Below are 16353 nucleotides of genomic sequence, written 5' to 3'. Positions count from 1 at the left end.
GAGTGCACGCACAGTGAGGTCTCCATTTAATTAGCAGGCCGGCCTATGAGACAGATTGTTAAGAGAGGTCACAATCCGAGACGGAGAGGGTGAGGAAAGAGAACAGAAGGATGATAAAGGATTTGGTAGCGAGCAGAAGCACGTGCAGAAGAGACGGGGGAGCGGGAGGAGAGGAAGGAGGAAAATGAAGGAGAAAAAAAAAAAAGGAAAGATAAATAGGCAATGTAAAAGCCTGAGATGAGGGGAGCAAAAAAGGAGGAGTAGCAATAGATGAAAGAGGGGGAGGGGGGGGGAGAAAGACGGTGGAGGGTGATAAATCTTGTAGCGCTGTAGCAGTTAGTTGGTTCAAGGCCATGGACGGACAGACTGCTATAGTATTCACAATGCATTTCAAGGGAGGGGAGCCAGAGCAAAGGCTTGAGAGAGGCACAATGTAACGCTAAGTACACAATCAGTAGATTTGTCTTCCCCGGAGAATTTATAATGGATTTGGCTTTCAATTCAGAGGGTTAAATGCATAGCTGTACTGTACTAACTCATCCCAATGGACAGTTTCAATATATGCATGGGATTCTGCTCTTGTCCCTGAATTTTGTCTATTCAGGATACTACAGTTCTAAACACTGCTTTGTTCTTTAACAACAACAACAAAGTGAACTGAACCAGGGTGCTTCCTTTAGTTCTACAACCCAATCAAAGTAACATTAAAAAGGCTGTATGTTCCGTAAGACACAAGGTATGAATGCTACAGCCGTGTGTGTGCTTTCTCCGCGTAAACGCACCCGATGGCGCCGTGTTCCCGGTCATCCAGGAAGGCCCAGTGGTAGGACACGGGCAGCGGGGAGCAGTTGGTGATGGAGATTGCTCTGCGGGTCCCCGTGCAGTTGAGCACGCAGCCGAAGTCCACCGCGGTGGTGGAGAAGTGGAGGTTGGGGAAGTGGACCTCAGCGTGCAGCTCCACCGCGTCATGCCGTGGGTTTCCCTGGTAGTGGATCTCAAGGACCTGGGAAAAGATATGACAATGAAGGAAATGTATTTGTCAAAAAATATTTGATAGGACAGGAAAATATGTCAACGTTTGATGCATTTTACAGAGATGCCAAGCGGTTTATTAAGTCTAAGAAGTAGAAACATTTTCTCAACCCATAAAGGAGCACTTATAGATAAACTCCATAAACCATACAACTCCAAATTTGGAGATGTCTGGTTTTCACTGGTAACGGTATGAAAAGCTGTGATCTGAAAAGAAACTTCGTCAGACAAATGTAGTGGAGGGAAAAGTACAACACTTGAGGTAGTGGAGTAGAAGTATAAAACTGCATAAAAGGGAAATACTCAAATAAAAAACAAGTGCATGTACTTACGTTGCACCACTGGGCTTGTGACCTCTTTAATGAGGCAATTATACCCATGACCCCTGATCAAAGGTTATAGCCTCAGATTTTTTGATTTTGATTTGGACGTGAAAATACGCAGTTTTTAAAAGAGAAGAGCTACATTTAAAGAAAATGAACTTAATGTTGTGTATATTATCCCTTAATTACTCTTGTGGACCCAATGGGGGTCCTAAAACTCATGTTGGAAACCACTGACGTCTACGCTAAGATATGCTGTGCTATGAAAGTCACAATATGACAAATATGGAAAAGCAAAGCATTACGTAAGGAATTTTACACACAAAAAAGCATCGCTGTTACCTCTTCCACGACTCGTGACACCTGATCCTGACAGTAAGTTGGATTGAAGCACACCCACAACTTAGCCTTCATCCCGTCACCTAAAACCATGGACTGGGAAGAGAGATCAAACATAAAACATAAAGGTATTGAAGGGAACACGCTGACTTTGCAATAGTTAGGATCACAGAGTTCAACTTTTCTCATTTTTTGTCCTCCATGCTTGATGGAAAATCATTACATTTAAGTTTTTTCTATCGGATGACTCCCAAAGCACAAGTTCACAACCCTTAAAAAATAAATTTAACACAGTTTAATCAAACATTTATTGTTATCCCGCCAAGGGACCCAGGCTTATAAAAATATCCCACAACTCTTTAGCTTCAGGCTTGAAAACCATTTTAATGTGGATTCCAAATCCCATATCTCATTCAATCAACTATCAGAATGGAAGTTAGAGCTGTGATACAATATAAACAAAAAGGTGTTAAAGGGAGTAATGCCACTGAGTGCAAATCATCGATACATTGAGTTTTAAACAGGCATATGGCAGCCCATGTGTCTCATATGGAAGACAAGGAATATTAAGTAAGAGAGAGTATCCGACTCAACACATTAACTGTGATGAAAAAACAAATAATGTGCACACACACACACACACACACACACACACAGACACACACACACATGTCCACTACAGACAAGATGGGTGAGTTCCACTGGACTTGGTTTTAGTACCTTAAACATGAACTCTTCATAAGGTCGCCTTATTTTTGGAAGTGATGAGTTATATTGTTGTTGATTATGTTGTTGCCACCTCAACACCATTAGGTTCTATTTAAAAAAAAAAACTCTTTGAATTTATAAAACTAGCCAACTTAAATCTATGGTGAAGTTAATCAAAGTAAAAAACAGAACCTAATAAGAGCCTAGTTATTTTCACAAACACAGGATTGGTAGACGTTCCAATTCCTGGTGGTGCCAGGCCAAACGTCTGTGTGCCACTAAAATCAATAGGTTTCTCGGAACGTGAAATGAAAAACAAAAGTTCCCCAAGAGGAGGACATGTGTGTGTACCTTAGTGGTCGCTGGGCTCCGGGCTCCCGAGGCCTCACACAGGGAGAACGGCTCCACAAGAGAGAGCTCGATGGACAGAGGCAGAGACGACACATTCTCCAAGATGAGCTTCTCATATAGGGGTATTAGACTCTTTCCTGGGACCTGTAAGACAAATATATAGATATAGATACATTACAGGTATAGGTATAGATACATTACAGAACTACTTACTAATATAATAATATAGTTTTGAATAAAGGAATCCTGGAGAGACAATCTATTGACCAACCTTCTCCAGGTAGAATTTCAGCAGCCTGGAGGAAATGCTGAGTAAGGGAGCCACAAAGCGACAGGTAACATCTACAGACATGATGACCTCATTGCAGCCCTGGCGACCCACAAAGCCACGGCACACCAGGCGCTCCTGTACAACCTTGTTGAAGAAGAGAACATGTGAACTGTACATGTACAGTGTGCTTATGAAATTCAGAAGTTTGGGTTTATTCCCTTTTCGGGCCTGCAAGCCCACCGTCTCACCTTGGGGGAGTCTGAAGATCCCGTCAGCACCATGTCAACGGAGCCGCCTGGAGCAAGCTCCACACGAGACGGCCTGAGGCTGAACACCGGCTTCTCTCTGCTGGAGGACTCACAGCTCAAGATACCCTTCTTTCTGGGAGCAGAGATGGGGGGCAGGACGGTTCGGCCGGATAAGCTGCCCCCTTTTCGGGTTTCTGCTGAGGGCTGGAAGCCGTCACTCCGCCAGTACATCCGGTTTGTTCGCTCACCCTGGTTGGTCAGCTTGAAGTGGTACTGGCATGACGTAGGGCTTATAGGACATACAGAAGACAGCAAGAAGGTGAGGCGTCCTGTCAGCACTACATTTTCATTTGTAAATCCACACACATCATTATCACTGAGTCATAATTTCGTTCCACCTTAAGTATGTGCCCAGGTCAAGGTTGGGAGCGAAAGGTCTGTCACTGACAATTGTGGTGCCGGTGCCTGTGGCGGACAGAAGCACGGTGTGCGGTTCGCCGTCCTGGATGAACACTTCAAGCCTGGCCTGGAAGTGAAGCGTGTCCTTCAGGTGGACCACTACTCTCAGCTCCAGCTGGCTCTCGGGGGGCACTTCCCCCTCACTGGGCTCAACTCGCACGAAGGAACTTCTGTGGCTCTGAGGAAACAGGAAACATAATCACAGTTCCTCTAAGCTGAAGCGTCTGATGCAATGGATGAAAAAAATATATTCGACCTCACTTTCTTCTAACTGTGCTGCACACGCCATTGAGGCCAATGCCATGCATGGACGTGGAGAGATAGATGTGTGTATCACGTAGCTACATAATCGCATCAATGTCTCGGTGCAGAATGAGATCCTAGAGGTGTAAGTAGAGCAGTGGCTCCCTGTCTGACATAAGTAAGACGAAATATCTCCCTACTATGGTTACGATAATGGGTCGAGTATGAGATGTGCAGTTGTAAAGATGTAGCGCATCTTATGTTAAAATATGTTTTTGAACACATAAAAGCCTGTGAGTAGTTTAAAACTGTGATTTGTCTCAGGTCTACACTCTCTTTGATATGAGCATGAAACAGAGAATGCTGGAACTTCAATACTCATTCTACTTCCCAGCTCTGTGGATTGTTCGATTGTATTTAGGAGTAGAGTCCAGCGTAATAAGAAAAAAGATGTAAATCTAATGTTCATCTCCAGGCCTTCAATAAAGCCCTCCACTGCGCTCACTGTACTGTGTGACCAAGCAGTGGTTGGTGATCACAATCGACGTTTTGTACAGCAACTGTGGTGATGAATGGCTAGGGACATAAACTTCTGATTGGGATGTTGAGAATGATCTTCCTAAAGATGCAGTGAAGCTTGGGAACTGTCAATGCCGACAGGACAACGCGGTGGATTCTTCAATCAGAGAAGAATGTCTTCAGTCAAATACCGCGATTGGCATTGCTGCATTCAGTGTTGCCTGAAGCAGAGACTGTACTAAAAATAATATCGGACGATTTAAATATGAAGCTTCAGTTTGACGTCTCTGTTCAAAGCTACTTCCTTAGAGAAAAGTCTTGCAGACATTCGAGAGAAGAAAAAAGAAAGACGCAGGCAACACTTGACCAGAGGAGTGACTTCAGGAGCCATAGATCACTTTCTCAGCATCGGAATGATCGGGTAAAGGAGCCGGTGAAAGCGAACTCAGTGTGGGTCGATACAAGGGTGATCACGGTGGAGGGGTGGGCAGAGTCTGAAGAGGAGAAAGAGCAGGGGGTTGACTCCCCAGAGAGAGAGGAGCAAGATGACTGGAATCTCAATAATCACATCAAACCTGCCGCATCCCACAGCTTGATTAGCATTGATTGCTTTTTGAATGCGGCACCAGTCGAGAGGGCTTAGGATCCACGTCGGCGCGGCGTGTCGTACAGCTATCAGGAAGAGCACATGAACCTCGCGTTGGTGCTGAAGCGACTGCTGCAAACTTTATACGGCGCAACACAATCAATACGATGTAACTGGAATCTCGTGCGGCTCATGTTCCTGGTTGCTAGCCAAAAACAGACAAAAATAACATCTGAATTTTCCAGCCGATCCCTTTTCAACACACAGTGCAGACAATGGCGTAAGGTGTTCATTGTCCATATCATGTATTGTGATGCAGTTTCTATGTCTGGCTGTGTATCTCTGTTTGTATCAACAGAAAATAAAGTAGAGAAAAATCTCTTACCATTTGAGGTAAAGGGTTTACTATGCTATGCTACGCTACGCTTGAAAACTATTCTTCACACTGGCTGTCGAGATATCTTTGACTCTGTACGTTAAAGGGATTCTTTCCTCATCCACTGCGAGGTGCTGCGAGAACTGACTAGACTGCATAAAATGATCAATAAAAGGTTGGATTAGGGACGGAGTCGTGGTGAATTTCTCACAGACGGTCACTTAGATGACAAGCCAGTGTGGATGTCTTCCGTAATATCCCCGCAATCTTCAGTCAGGTCCGTCTGTGTGGATCTCAACCAGCCTATTGAGCGAGGTGTAATGGAATTCAAGGAGAATCCGCATCGATTGATTCTTGAGAGTGAGGAGGGGGACACACACATACGCGCACACACACACACACACACACACACACACACACACACACACACTCCTTCCCTCCTCACTGCCTCAGAGGAGAGGACAGGGTCACGCAACTGAAGGAAGTATTGAGTCAAAGCTCCAGTCGCAAGTTTGTTCCCGGCGAATTCCAAAGTGAGAAGAGGGGCTTTGAGAAGGCAAGTCTGATTATGATCAACTGTAGATCTCAGGTCGTGGTAAAGTTTCATTTACACTGAGTGAGCTCTCTATATATATATATATATAAAAGTAAGCAGAACATTAGTTATTCAATCCTAAAGGGAAAATTCATCCCCTTTTATGTGAATGTCCAATCTGTGTTGATAGTAAATGTAATCAATTGAAGCAATAGACTCCTCAGCGCTATATTGACGGAGAAAGCTGAGTTCTCCTGTTCGTGGAGCCGTATCAACATGTACCAGGATGCATTGCACGCGAGTTACTGACATCCGGCTGGTCACCAGCAGCAACTTTGGCCTCTCTCTGCTGCATTTCTTTGGCTGTAGCCAAAACACTTTTGAATGTATCCTCGTCCATAACATCCTCTGACTCATATTTTGGGGATGCCATTTTCATTAAACGTAGCTAGTTTTGCAATTCAAGCAAAAGAACAAGGAAGTCCTGTTCTCGAGTGGCGTCTAGAGCACACTACCAAGAGGCGGAGACTAAAAAAGTCCAAGCTTAAAAAGCCTGTAGTTTCTTCCTTGCATCCAACTCGTCACTGGCACATCAAATGACAGCGCTGGATGCAGGAAGTACAACAACAAAGAACATTTTCTGAAGAAATCTAAATCCCTCGTATCAACATAGCAGGTGCACCACCTGCACCACCTGCACCACCTCGTTTCTACAGTAGCCCAAAGCGGACAAATGAAACACTGGCTCAACGTGAGTCTTTTACGTTTTTTTTTTTAATGTGCCCTGAAGGCCACCGTAGTTCTCTGACACACTTGTGAAACATGAGTGCAAAACCGTGGGACCTCAAAGTGTAAGACACTTTCATAGTGTTTGGTTGCAGTCTGCAAACACACCGCTAGATTCCACCAAATCCTACTCACTGTGAGAATGACTATTTTCTGCATGGAAAGCTACAAACACCAGAAACTACAACAAGGCGATCCAAGAGGATCATCGTTCAATCAGCTTCCCAGATCGAGCCCGTCTACTTCGTTCATGTCATCCTGAATTGACAAAATGTCACCATCTGGCTGGTTTAATGAGCACACTCTGAGGTAAATCCCATATTCTCCTGGGATAGCACTAAAATTGAACTGGCAACTAATTATTTCAAGAGCTAACCAAGTATTGAACCTATTAACTCATTAATTACATATCAAATTAGACTGAAAATCAATTAGTCACAAGAGCAGGGGAAGACAGACAGGTTTGCTCAAGGAATCTCGCCACTGAAGGCTTGACAGGTATGTATTAAATCCATTAAAACTTCTGCTAAAAACATTTAATTACTGCACCATTCTACCACTAGATCTGAGTAAAAGTAACGTAAAGGTACCTTGATTATCTGTGTTTGAAATTTAAGTTAGTGTTTTATAAGTTTATCTATATTTAGCATGTGCAAGCCTAGCTAATAGCGCTAGCAGGTGTGTCTGTGTTGCTGTGTTTGTACCATGCGAGCAGTGAAGTGGGCTGGGATAGGAGACTCGTTAGACAGGAGCAGGGCTCTGGTAATGTCCGTCAGAACCGGGACTGTGCCAAAGTCCAGCTGTGGACTGTGAACACGAACGATTGGTCCCTGCCCAATACAGGACACGGTCACCTCCTGGAACAGAACAGAACCAAACAGAGAACAGAATTAACCAAGCAATTCACAAAAAAGACACTCACCATTACACCCGCATGGTATTCAACCAGTGACAGTTATTCACACATCCACGGACCAGGGGCGGCTGGCTGCTGCCGAACACAGAGATGCGTAGAGTGTGCGTCTGCTTTCCAACGGCCTTAGCCAGCAGAAACACAGGGAGCTCCTCTGAACTGTGACGGAGTATCAATCCTCTTGGTGCGGAACTGCCAAAAAGCAGTGACGGACTCTCCTCGTATTCCTGAAAAAAGGTGACACAGACAGAAATTACTTTTTTAATGCAAGCATACAGACTCAACATCTATTGTACATATAGATAGAAAGCAAAAAGATAGATGGTCCTAAAAGTGATTTATTCTTCCCTCACCTTGTCACCTTGTCAGCGATTTCAATGTTGGCCATTTGTACCAGTATTTTGCAGTTTCATGGAGCTAGCTAAATCAGGGTCAGATTATTTGGACTCTAAATATAATCTTAATTCTATTTTGTCTCAAAAATCATTAGAAAGTCTTAAGTTAGTGATTTTTTTGATTGTTTTATACTGCAATGAACGGCTGACTCCTCATTCCTCACTTGCTCTGGCCCCAAGTGATAAAAACAAGCCTTACAAAGACTGCCCAAGGCAACAATTTGGCCTTTGTCGGGGATAGAAAACGGACATCCATAGAAAAGTTCGGTCTCATTTTGAACTAGAGCATCTGACTGCAGGTTAGCTGGGAGGGACCACCGAGAGACATTCAACCCTTCTTTGTTTGCGAGGGGAGAGGGAGACGCACCTGGCGGAGATCTGCACTTATATAGTCTAAGTCAGTCTCACAACAATAGTCAGGTGTGCATTGGATCACGGAAGATTTATCTCCAGTTCACACTCCCACTTAGAAGATCCCTTCCAAATATGCTGTCAATGGAAGTGATGGAGGTCACAGTCCTCGTTCTAAACGAAAGTTCAGCAAAAGCTCAGAAAACAGCTTCAGCATTCTGGCTTTGTCAAATCATGTGGATATCGTCAAAGGTTACTGTGTCTAAAGTACAATAAACGTATAAAGATTTAATGTGTTGATTAGTTATCTTTAGAGGTACATCTAATCAGATTGTGTTACCTTTGGACACAGTTTTATCATTTCTGGACAGACATGAGAGTGGCATCATCTCTCAGCAAGAAAGCAGATACACGAGAGCATATGTCCCAAAATGTTGGGCTAATACTTTAAGCCGTTTTATTCGTCAGTCATGCCGCTCACCTCTAACACACAAATTGTGTTATATTGAGCTGGAAACGAGCCATTGTCTTAAATATGGATGTGGTTTCGTATTTGTTCGGTTCTCTGTTTTATGAGTACCCTGTCGCACAAATGAATTATTTACTGCAATGAGCTACTTAACCTGGTCAAGCATGCCGTAGCAGGCAGGTAGAGTGCTGTTGTTGGTCAGCCGCACTTGCTGCTCATAGCGGCAATCGAGGAAACACCTTCGAAAGTCCAACACTGGAGTCTCCACCACAATATCAGGAACAACACACCTATTAACAAAGAGAAATACACAGAGAGAGGATAAGAGAAGGAACAATCTGTGGCTTATTTATAATTCACAGCAGTAATTGCATTGTTGAAAGAAGAGGTATTCAACAGCCTCATAAGGAAAAGAACGGCAATCTTGTAGAGCTATCTCTGAAGTCTCTCAATACACGAGTAACTGCATGACATCATGCCAAAACGGCAGTATATTAATTAGAACGGGTTCATAAATTTACAATTACGGGGTGATTGCTGTAAGGAACTCAGATTACCATTGCCCTATTCTGAGTGATGGCGCCGGTGACATTCCAATGTATTATTATGCAAATGAGGTTCTGAATATTCAACACATACTCCAGTGATTTGTCGACACCTGTATGGAGGTTCAATGGACCACATTCACAGCTTGTCAAAGCATCAGCGACAGCCAGAAGCACAGCAGAGGTCATTGTTAGAAAGAAAAAAAAAAGGCACTTTACTTTAAGAGGAAGGATTTCAGGAGAGTTTGGGGAAAAAAAAGCAAGATGAACCTCTGCTGTTTTATGGCATGGCAACACTAATTTTAGAAGAGGAGATGATATTCCATCTTACTAGGACGGGCCGATGGCGATTCATTTTCATGCATTCATTCATTTTTTATGAGATCAAACAGTGTTATGGCAGAAGAGAAAAAATATACAGGACAACTGGCCTAATAATAAGTTTATGGCCTCAATGTGCAAAGTTAAACTTATGATAATATGTGTAACAATTTACATGTATTAATCACTTTGTAATGCGTGAACGGATTGTTACCTAACTTCAAACCTGAGACCTTCCCTGACTTTCTTGATTGCCTATGTAAGCTTTTGATACTATATGCTATACCAGTGTTTCCCAAACTTTTTTGTTGGGACCATTTAAAAAAAATGACAAATCATCACGACCCAATTCACAATAGGCCTCATCTATAAATCATGAGAAGAGCGAATTTGTGCACAAATGAACATTCTTGATCATTTTTAACTGCCATTTCTGCAACACCTTATATTATCTTTTTAGCCATTTCGACGATAGTCGCTTCATAATCAGAACTTCAATTTATAAATGTGTTAATGAAAACATATTCACGTGTTGAATACTTTCTAAATGAGACCAAATAAATACATCATATTTCACATGTGACCCACCTGTGGGTCCCGACCCAGTCTTTGGGAATGACTGCACTATACTGTAGTATAGTTGATAGTATAACGATACTAATGTACTATGATAAACAGTTGTGATTTTAGCCAAAGATAAATTATGTAATGGTTCAAAGCAAAGGTGTATAAATAACAATTGCTTTAGCCTATAAGCCAAGAGCGATGCAAAGCAGAGGCAGCCAACTATCTGACTGTAACCTAAGCTAAGCTAAGGTTAGCCAGCTAGCTATAACTTAGCTACGCGGCATGGATCAGGTGTTGGTTCTTTTGCAGCGTTAGCTGATAAAGTAATTTGCAAAAGGCAAGCTAGTTACTATCATGAAGCATGGTACTATAAATAGTAATGTTATTCTAAATATGATTGTAATGTAACATCGCGTCACTGTTTGGGCAGATGTTCGGTCGTGCGAGCAACAGGATGCGGACTGCAGTTCATTTGACGGCCATAAAAATAACAAGGATTTTCTAAAAGTTAAATAATACCTCTAACAATAAGTATTTTGCTGCAACTTCCGAGACAGCACAAAACTTAAACTGATGTATGAGTATGTCTGTGTACACACACACACATGTCCATCAAACAGTGTGTGTACATTCACATCTGTAAATGTGTCTGACCTGGCATTGATAGGCAGAGTCAGGATCTCCTCTCCGACACCTTCAACATCCACCACCAGCGCCAGCCTGTATCTCTTGACTGTGTTGGAGCACAGCATCACCTGTATATGTAATACACACATATAGTATAAGACCACACAAGGTTCAAAACATACAGTGAGCAACGACCGTGTACACAATTTCAGTTAGTAGGTTTTTAGTTTATGGCTGTAGAGTTTGTGAGTTTGGGAACCAGCTGGCCTGGCTCTGTCTAAAGTACCAAAATCCAACTACTAGCACCTCAAAAGCTCAATAATTAACATGTTGTATCTCATTTGTTTAATCCATGCAAAGTATGTAAAAAAAACTACATACATTTTTTAAAAAGTTGCGTTTTTATGGAAGGTTATGTAAATGTTAAACTGTTACTTCAACTATGTTGACTGACCATGGTGGGCAAACTGCTTAATATGCCAGGCAGAGGATAAAATCACGACTCCCTAGCATACTTCATCTACATTCTAAAGACAAGCTTTGCTTCAATAATATACATTTTTGACATATGTAAGTATTATCTACTGAATTTTCTTTATAGAAAATGTATGATATCTTAATCTAGGGGATGCATCGCTTGTCTCGTTTGCAGCTCCACCTCATGATTTAGGCTGATTATATGGGCATATTTTTACAAAAACATACTGTGCAGTTTTGGCACACATCTTTACAAAGACCTGTAATTCATGTATGCTGCTCGGATAAATTATTGACTTTAAATCGGTTCCCCCTCCGTTTGTTAATTTACTGTACCTGAATGGTGACATCTGACAAGGCACGCACAGAGCCCGCAGCAGGTGTGACGGTGAACTCCGCAGGCCGTGCATGAAGGTCTCTAGCAGCACTGCCTCCCCAATTGTTCCTGGACACTTCGGACGCCTGTTTGGCACTATTTATACTGGGAGACCCCAACCCGTCTCCCAGGACACGCAGGGCAAAGGTCATTGGCACCAAGGAGGTGTTGATGAGGGAACAACGCAATGTTAGTGGGTAACCTGCCCATAGAGACAGACGACAAAGATGGAAAAAATGGGAACATAAAGAGGAGGCTGAAGAGGACCTTTTTTTTATGTTGTGATTCTCTGGTTTATAATATATATATATATATATATATATATATATATATATATATCTTATGTAGAAATAAAAAAATGAATAACTCACCAAAGGCTACATCTCCAAAATTGAGTTCTGAAACGTTGAAGTGGAATGTGGGACCAATGACACAACCACTGAAAAAAGAAGACAAAAACACGAGCCATGAGAACCCTCGGTATTTTGATTAGTTACACTGCCAACACTTCACCAGGTTTCACTCGCTAACTTCACCTGAAAGTCACGGTAAGTGGTTGCGGCCGTCCTGTGACAGTTAGCAGCAAGTCCTCGGAGAAGGTTCCCAAGACGCGACTGTGGAAGGTGACTTCCACAGTCTGGCAGGCCCCAGAGGGAACAACACCTTCCTCAGGACTGAAGGAGAAACGGCGGCCGAAAGTGGTGTCAGGGCCTGACAGCCTGAAACGGCCGTCAATCAGTCCTCTGTTGTGAACCTGCACCTGGACAAAAAAGAAGGATCCACTGATTCAACGCTCGAGTCATGTTTGTCTTGTATAAGCCCCACTGTCAATAATCAAGTAATAAACATGTGCTGCATTCACGTTTTGTGAGGCCACTTGAGTTCAGCTTTAATAGAAATATGACAGTGCTCTGGGAGCCTAATTTGAATTTTTGCCGGAAACATTTGATGACTTTATTGCAGCACTAAAAAGAGAGAAAGAAAAGTGCATGAGTTGTTTTTATGTTGGAAATAGTGTTAACCGTTCTGTTGGTTTAGTCTCACAGTTTAAGCTTAATTATAAGAACAGACACCCAACGAGGACGGTGTAAACACCAAATGTGACTTCAGTAGATTGTTCACAGCTACAACTCATCTCATCGGCCACTGATGATACAAATATTGGCAAAGACTGAATAATACATACTTCAGTTTTGCCAAATTGAATAGATCATGCTAATTATTTTTGTTAAGCGTTTGGCTGACTGGATGTGGCACAATATCTGGATATGTTATATTCCACACAAGTGGACAAAATAACATCAACGCTTTACAATATGACAACATAGAATCCTACCAAAGACTTCAGCCACTATATCATTGCATTGCAAGTTTCTAGACTTTGATTTTTGTCAGCTTTTTTTTAGCTTGAACTAAATGCAGAGAGTCACTGTAAACAGTAGAGAGAGTAAGCCACACACAAGCTTTGGTTTATGTACGATATACATCAAGCTCATCACATTACTAGTGTGTCCTGACTGACCATTTACTGAAGGGAAACAACTGTTGACTTTGGCTTAACCTTTCTTACTTCATAACGTGTTTTGTGAGCAATGAATACGTTCTGCATGTCCACCAGGTCATAGTTGAGCTGGAGATTAGGTCCCATGCCCTCGGCGTGTATTGTGAGAGGCAACCGAGCTTCACGGCCTGAGTGCAGACACAGACAGAGAGAGATTCACAACAAAGTTAAAGACAGAGAAACCCCAAAATATATATTGGGATTTTATTTAGGTCACTGGGAAAGTTTAAGTTTTTATGTCTGCAATACTGAATACTTGCTAAACATTCACTTTGCTGCAGCTTCTTTCTACTGTGGAACCTATTAAAGGCCATTAGAGTTCCATCCTGCAGTTCTGCTGAATAAGCATCTGAAGCTTCATGCAAACTGAGGAATCAGGGCCCGGTAGTCTCCAGTTGGGCTGTCATTTAGACAGGCTGGTCTGGTCGTCAACTGCCTCAGAAAACATGGAAATGAATGTAAATCTGGCCTCCGGCTCAGAAGACACACGTGACTGCCACATGCAAATTTCCCCAACAACATTTTACTACCACAGGGGTGCGATGCATACATTGGGGCCTCACGACTGCATTGTCTAATGTGAAAATGAGATGAAGTAGCAATAAGTCATCCAGTGGTTAACGCATTTAGGCTGAGTTATTGGTTCATTTGTGGCGCTTCAACCAAGTTTGACTGTGGATGTCGCACGCTGAAGGAAAAGGGAACATAAAAAGAGACCTAGTTGTTCTCTGACAATAATCAAACATACAGACATGGTTTGCTACCCAGCCTTGTCTGTCTGACCTTTGTCTGAACCAACCCACTGAGGGAAGGAGAATCTTTTATGAGAAAGCCAAAGCTATTGATTTACAGCAGGAGTGTACAGTCGGCTTAAAGTCGTTAAAACAATCAATTCCAAGAAGTTGAAGAACAAACAAAAGAGGCTATTGGTTCAAGAAACAAGCCAAGTCTGTGTGTAGGTGTGTGTGTGTGTGTCTCTGTGTGTGTGTGTGTGTGTGTGTGTGTGTGTGTGTGTGTGTGTGTGTGTTGCTATAAAATTGCTGTAAATGTAAACCGTAATACACATGGACCTTTAACCTAACGGCATTTAGTCATAATTTGATCCCAAATGCCACCCTTACCCAAACTCAAACCTAAATTTATCTTCATTTCAACATTGGAAAGATAACCTTGAAAACTCATGTGTATATACACTGTTTGAGATCTCTGGCCCAATTCAGGCACACCGTGTCAGATAGTGTATCTGGATCCAGTTGAGATGCTTCCACATCTTGCGATGAAATGGATCTTAAATGACCGCTTGTGAATACGAGTATAAGAGGAGTCCTACTCTGAGACTGACCACAGGTAAAATGGACAAAACCCACATTTTCTGGTACAATTGGCTACTTGACATAGGATGTTGTAAATGTTGTCAAAGTTGTATCAAAATGCATTTTGAAGGTCTCTGGGACTTTTGGATATGCATACTACTAATTCGATGACTACGATTTGGATGGTGGTGCAGAGGGGATTCTGGATCGGTGTGGCGATGGGGCTTGAATTTCAATTCAATGACACACTAGAAGAAAGAACCAATGCAAATAGAGACATTATTTATACATGCATGTCCGTACAGTACAGAGCGGAAATGGGATTCCATGGTCTGTTCTCACAGGGTTGGTCATGTTGCTTCCCCTTAGAGACTTAAATCCTGTTAAATCCTGTTCCCAGACTGGATTGTTAGTTATTAGCATAGTTACAAAAATCAATGGGATTTTAAAAGAGGTTTTCTTATTTCTACTACTGCTCAAGTGTCATATCAATGGGGTACAACACATGCGCAGTAAAATCCGGTCTGCACTTACTGGCGCACGAGCGAACCCTAAAAAGGTTTTGTCAGGGCCAAAGACTGTGGTCAGGCCGAGCAACCAAAGAGCACCTTAGCGGACACCATCCCTTTATTTCCAGCGCTCAAGACCAAGTGTAGTGTTAAATGCCTTCATTTGCTGATTAACATTGTCACGTCATTATGTATTTGGATCATTAATCAAATTACTGGATGCATTTAAAGTTTGAACGACGGTGCTAGATGAAACGTTAAGGAATCAGTCAGCAATCAAAAAGTTATTATAATTCATCCTGAGGGGAACATTAATGTCTGTAACATGTCATGTCAATCAATCTAATAAATGTTGAGACTTTGCACGAAAAAAAAAAGAAAGAATGTTAACCTCAATCCATCTAAATGGCTGAAAATCTGACGTTGTTTTAGTTGTCACTCTATCGTAAAGATGCGTGCAATACTGTGCTTTGCTATGTGAAACCTAAATGTGTGTTTTCTAGCTGGGCACTGACCTGTGATATCACAATATATGGTTTGTTGGTACAGTTTGGCCTCCTCGGGCTTGAAGACGATGTTGAACTGTGCCGGGGTTTTGGGCCATATTTCTCCCTCCTGAAGAAGAAAAAGAATGGGTGATTCTACTTAAAGGATATAAAGCAGGGATGCACTCACTGTCAACGCATATTCTCTCACAGAGAAAAACAACCATTCATAGTTTATGTTAGCGGCAGCCTCATGGTGTGAAGGGGAGACGTCTTTTTAATGGGAGTTCAACCGCATTCATTTCAGTGTAGTAAACAATGTGGAAGTTGACTGTTGCCTCAATTACACGCACACACACACACACACACACACACACACACCTATACACACAAAAACTGTGTCTGACAGTTTACTAATACCTGTGTGTGTGTGTGTGTGTGTGTGTGTGTGTGTGTGTGGGTGGGTGGGTTTACGCATGTGTAGACTGCTGTGTTTCTCTCAAATGCCCTCTCAAAGTTTGTGCTGGGACTGGCCTACAGACTGTTTACTCTCCCTCCCCCGCTCTCTCTCTCTCTCTCTCTCTCTCTCTCTCTCGCTCCGTCTCTCTCTCTCTGTCTCTCTCTCTCTCTCTCTCTCTCTCTCTCTCCCCCCGCTCTCTCTCTCTCTC

General features: G+C 42.5%; 1 protein-coding gene across 1 annotated transcript in view; it reads right to left on the bottom strand.

The window, feature by feature from the left end:
• hydin (HYDIN axonemal central pair apparatus protein) overlaps positions 1-16353 on the bottom strand; it is a 72369-nt gene that overhangs the window by 38180 nt on the left and 17836 nt on the right. The window contains exons 9-23 of the mRNA XM_068731938.1: positions 15716-15815; positions 13388-13506; positions 12354-12577; positions 12189-12256; positions 11778-12019; positions 10992-11092; positions 9059-9194; positions 7752-7916; positions 7481-7633; positions 3671-3909; positions 3273-3561; positions 3025-3168; positions 2754-2897; positions 1698-1790; positions 783-1003 (exon numbers count right to left, since the gene is read on the bottom strand). Coding sequence (XP_068588039.1) covers positions 783-1003; positions 1698-1790; positions 2754-2897; positions 3025-3168; positions 3273-3561; positions 3671-3909; positions 7481-7633; positions 7752-7916; positions 9059-9194; positions 10992-11092; positions 11778-12019; positions 12189-12256; positions 12354-12577; positions 13388-13506; positions 15716-15815 — 2438 coding nt within the window. The remainder of the gene's footprint in view (positions 1-782; positions 1004-1697; positions 1791-2753; positions 2898-3024; positions 3169-3272; positions 3562-3670; positions 3910-7480; positions 7634-7751; positions 7917-9058; positions 9195-10991; positions 11093-11777; positions 12020-12188; positions 12257-12353; positions 12578-13387; positions 13507-15715; positions 15816-16353) is intronic.

The sequence above is a fragment of the Cebidichthys violaceus genome, unplaced genomic scaffold (assembly GCF_023349555.1).
Source record: "Cebidichthys violaceus isolate CVI_PGR_0920_01 unplaced genomic scaffold, fCebVio1.0.p SCAF_55, whole genome shotgun sequence".
Taxonomy (NCBI): domain Eukaryota; kingdom Metazoa; phylum Chordata; class Actinopteri; order Perciformes; family Stichaeidae; genus Cebidichthys; species Cebidichthys violaceus.
This window is presented reverse-complemented; position numbering and strand designations above follow the sequence as displayed.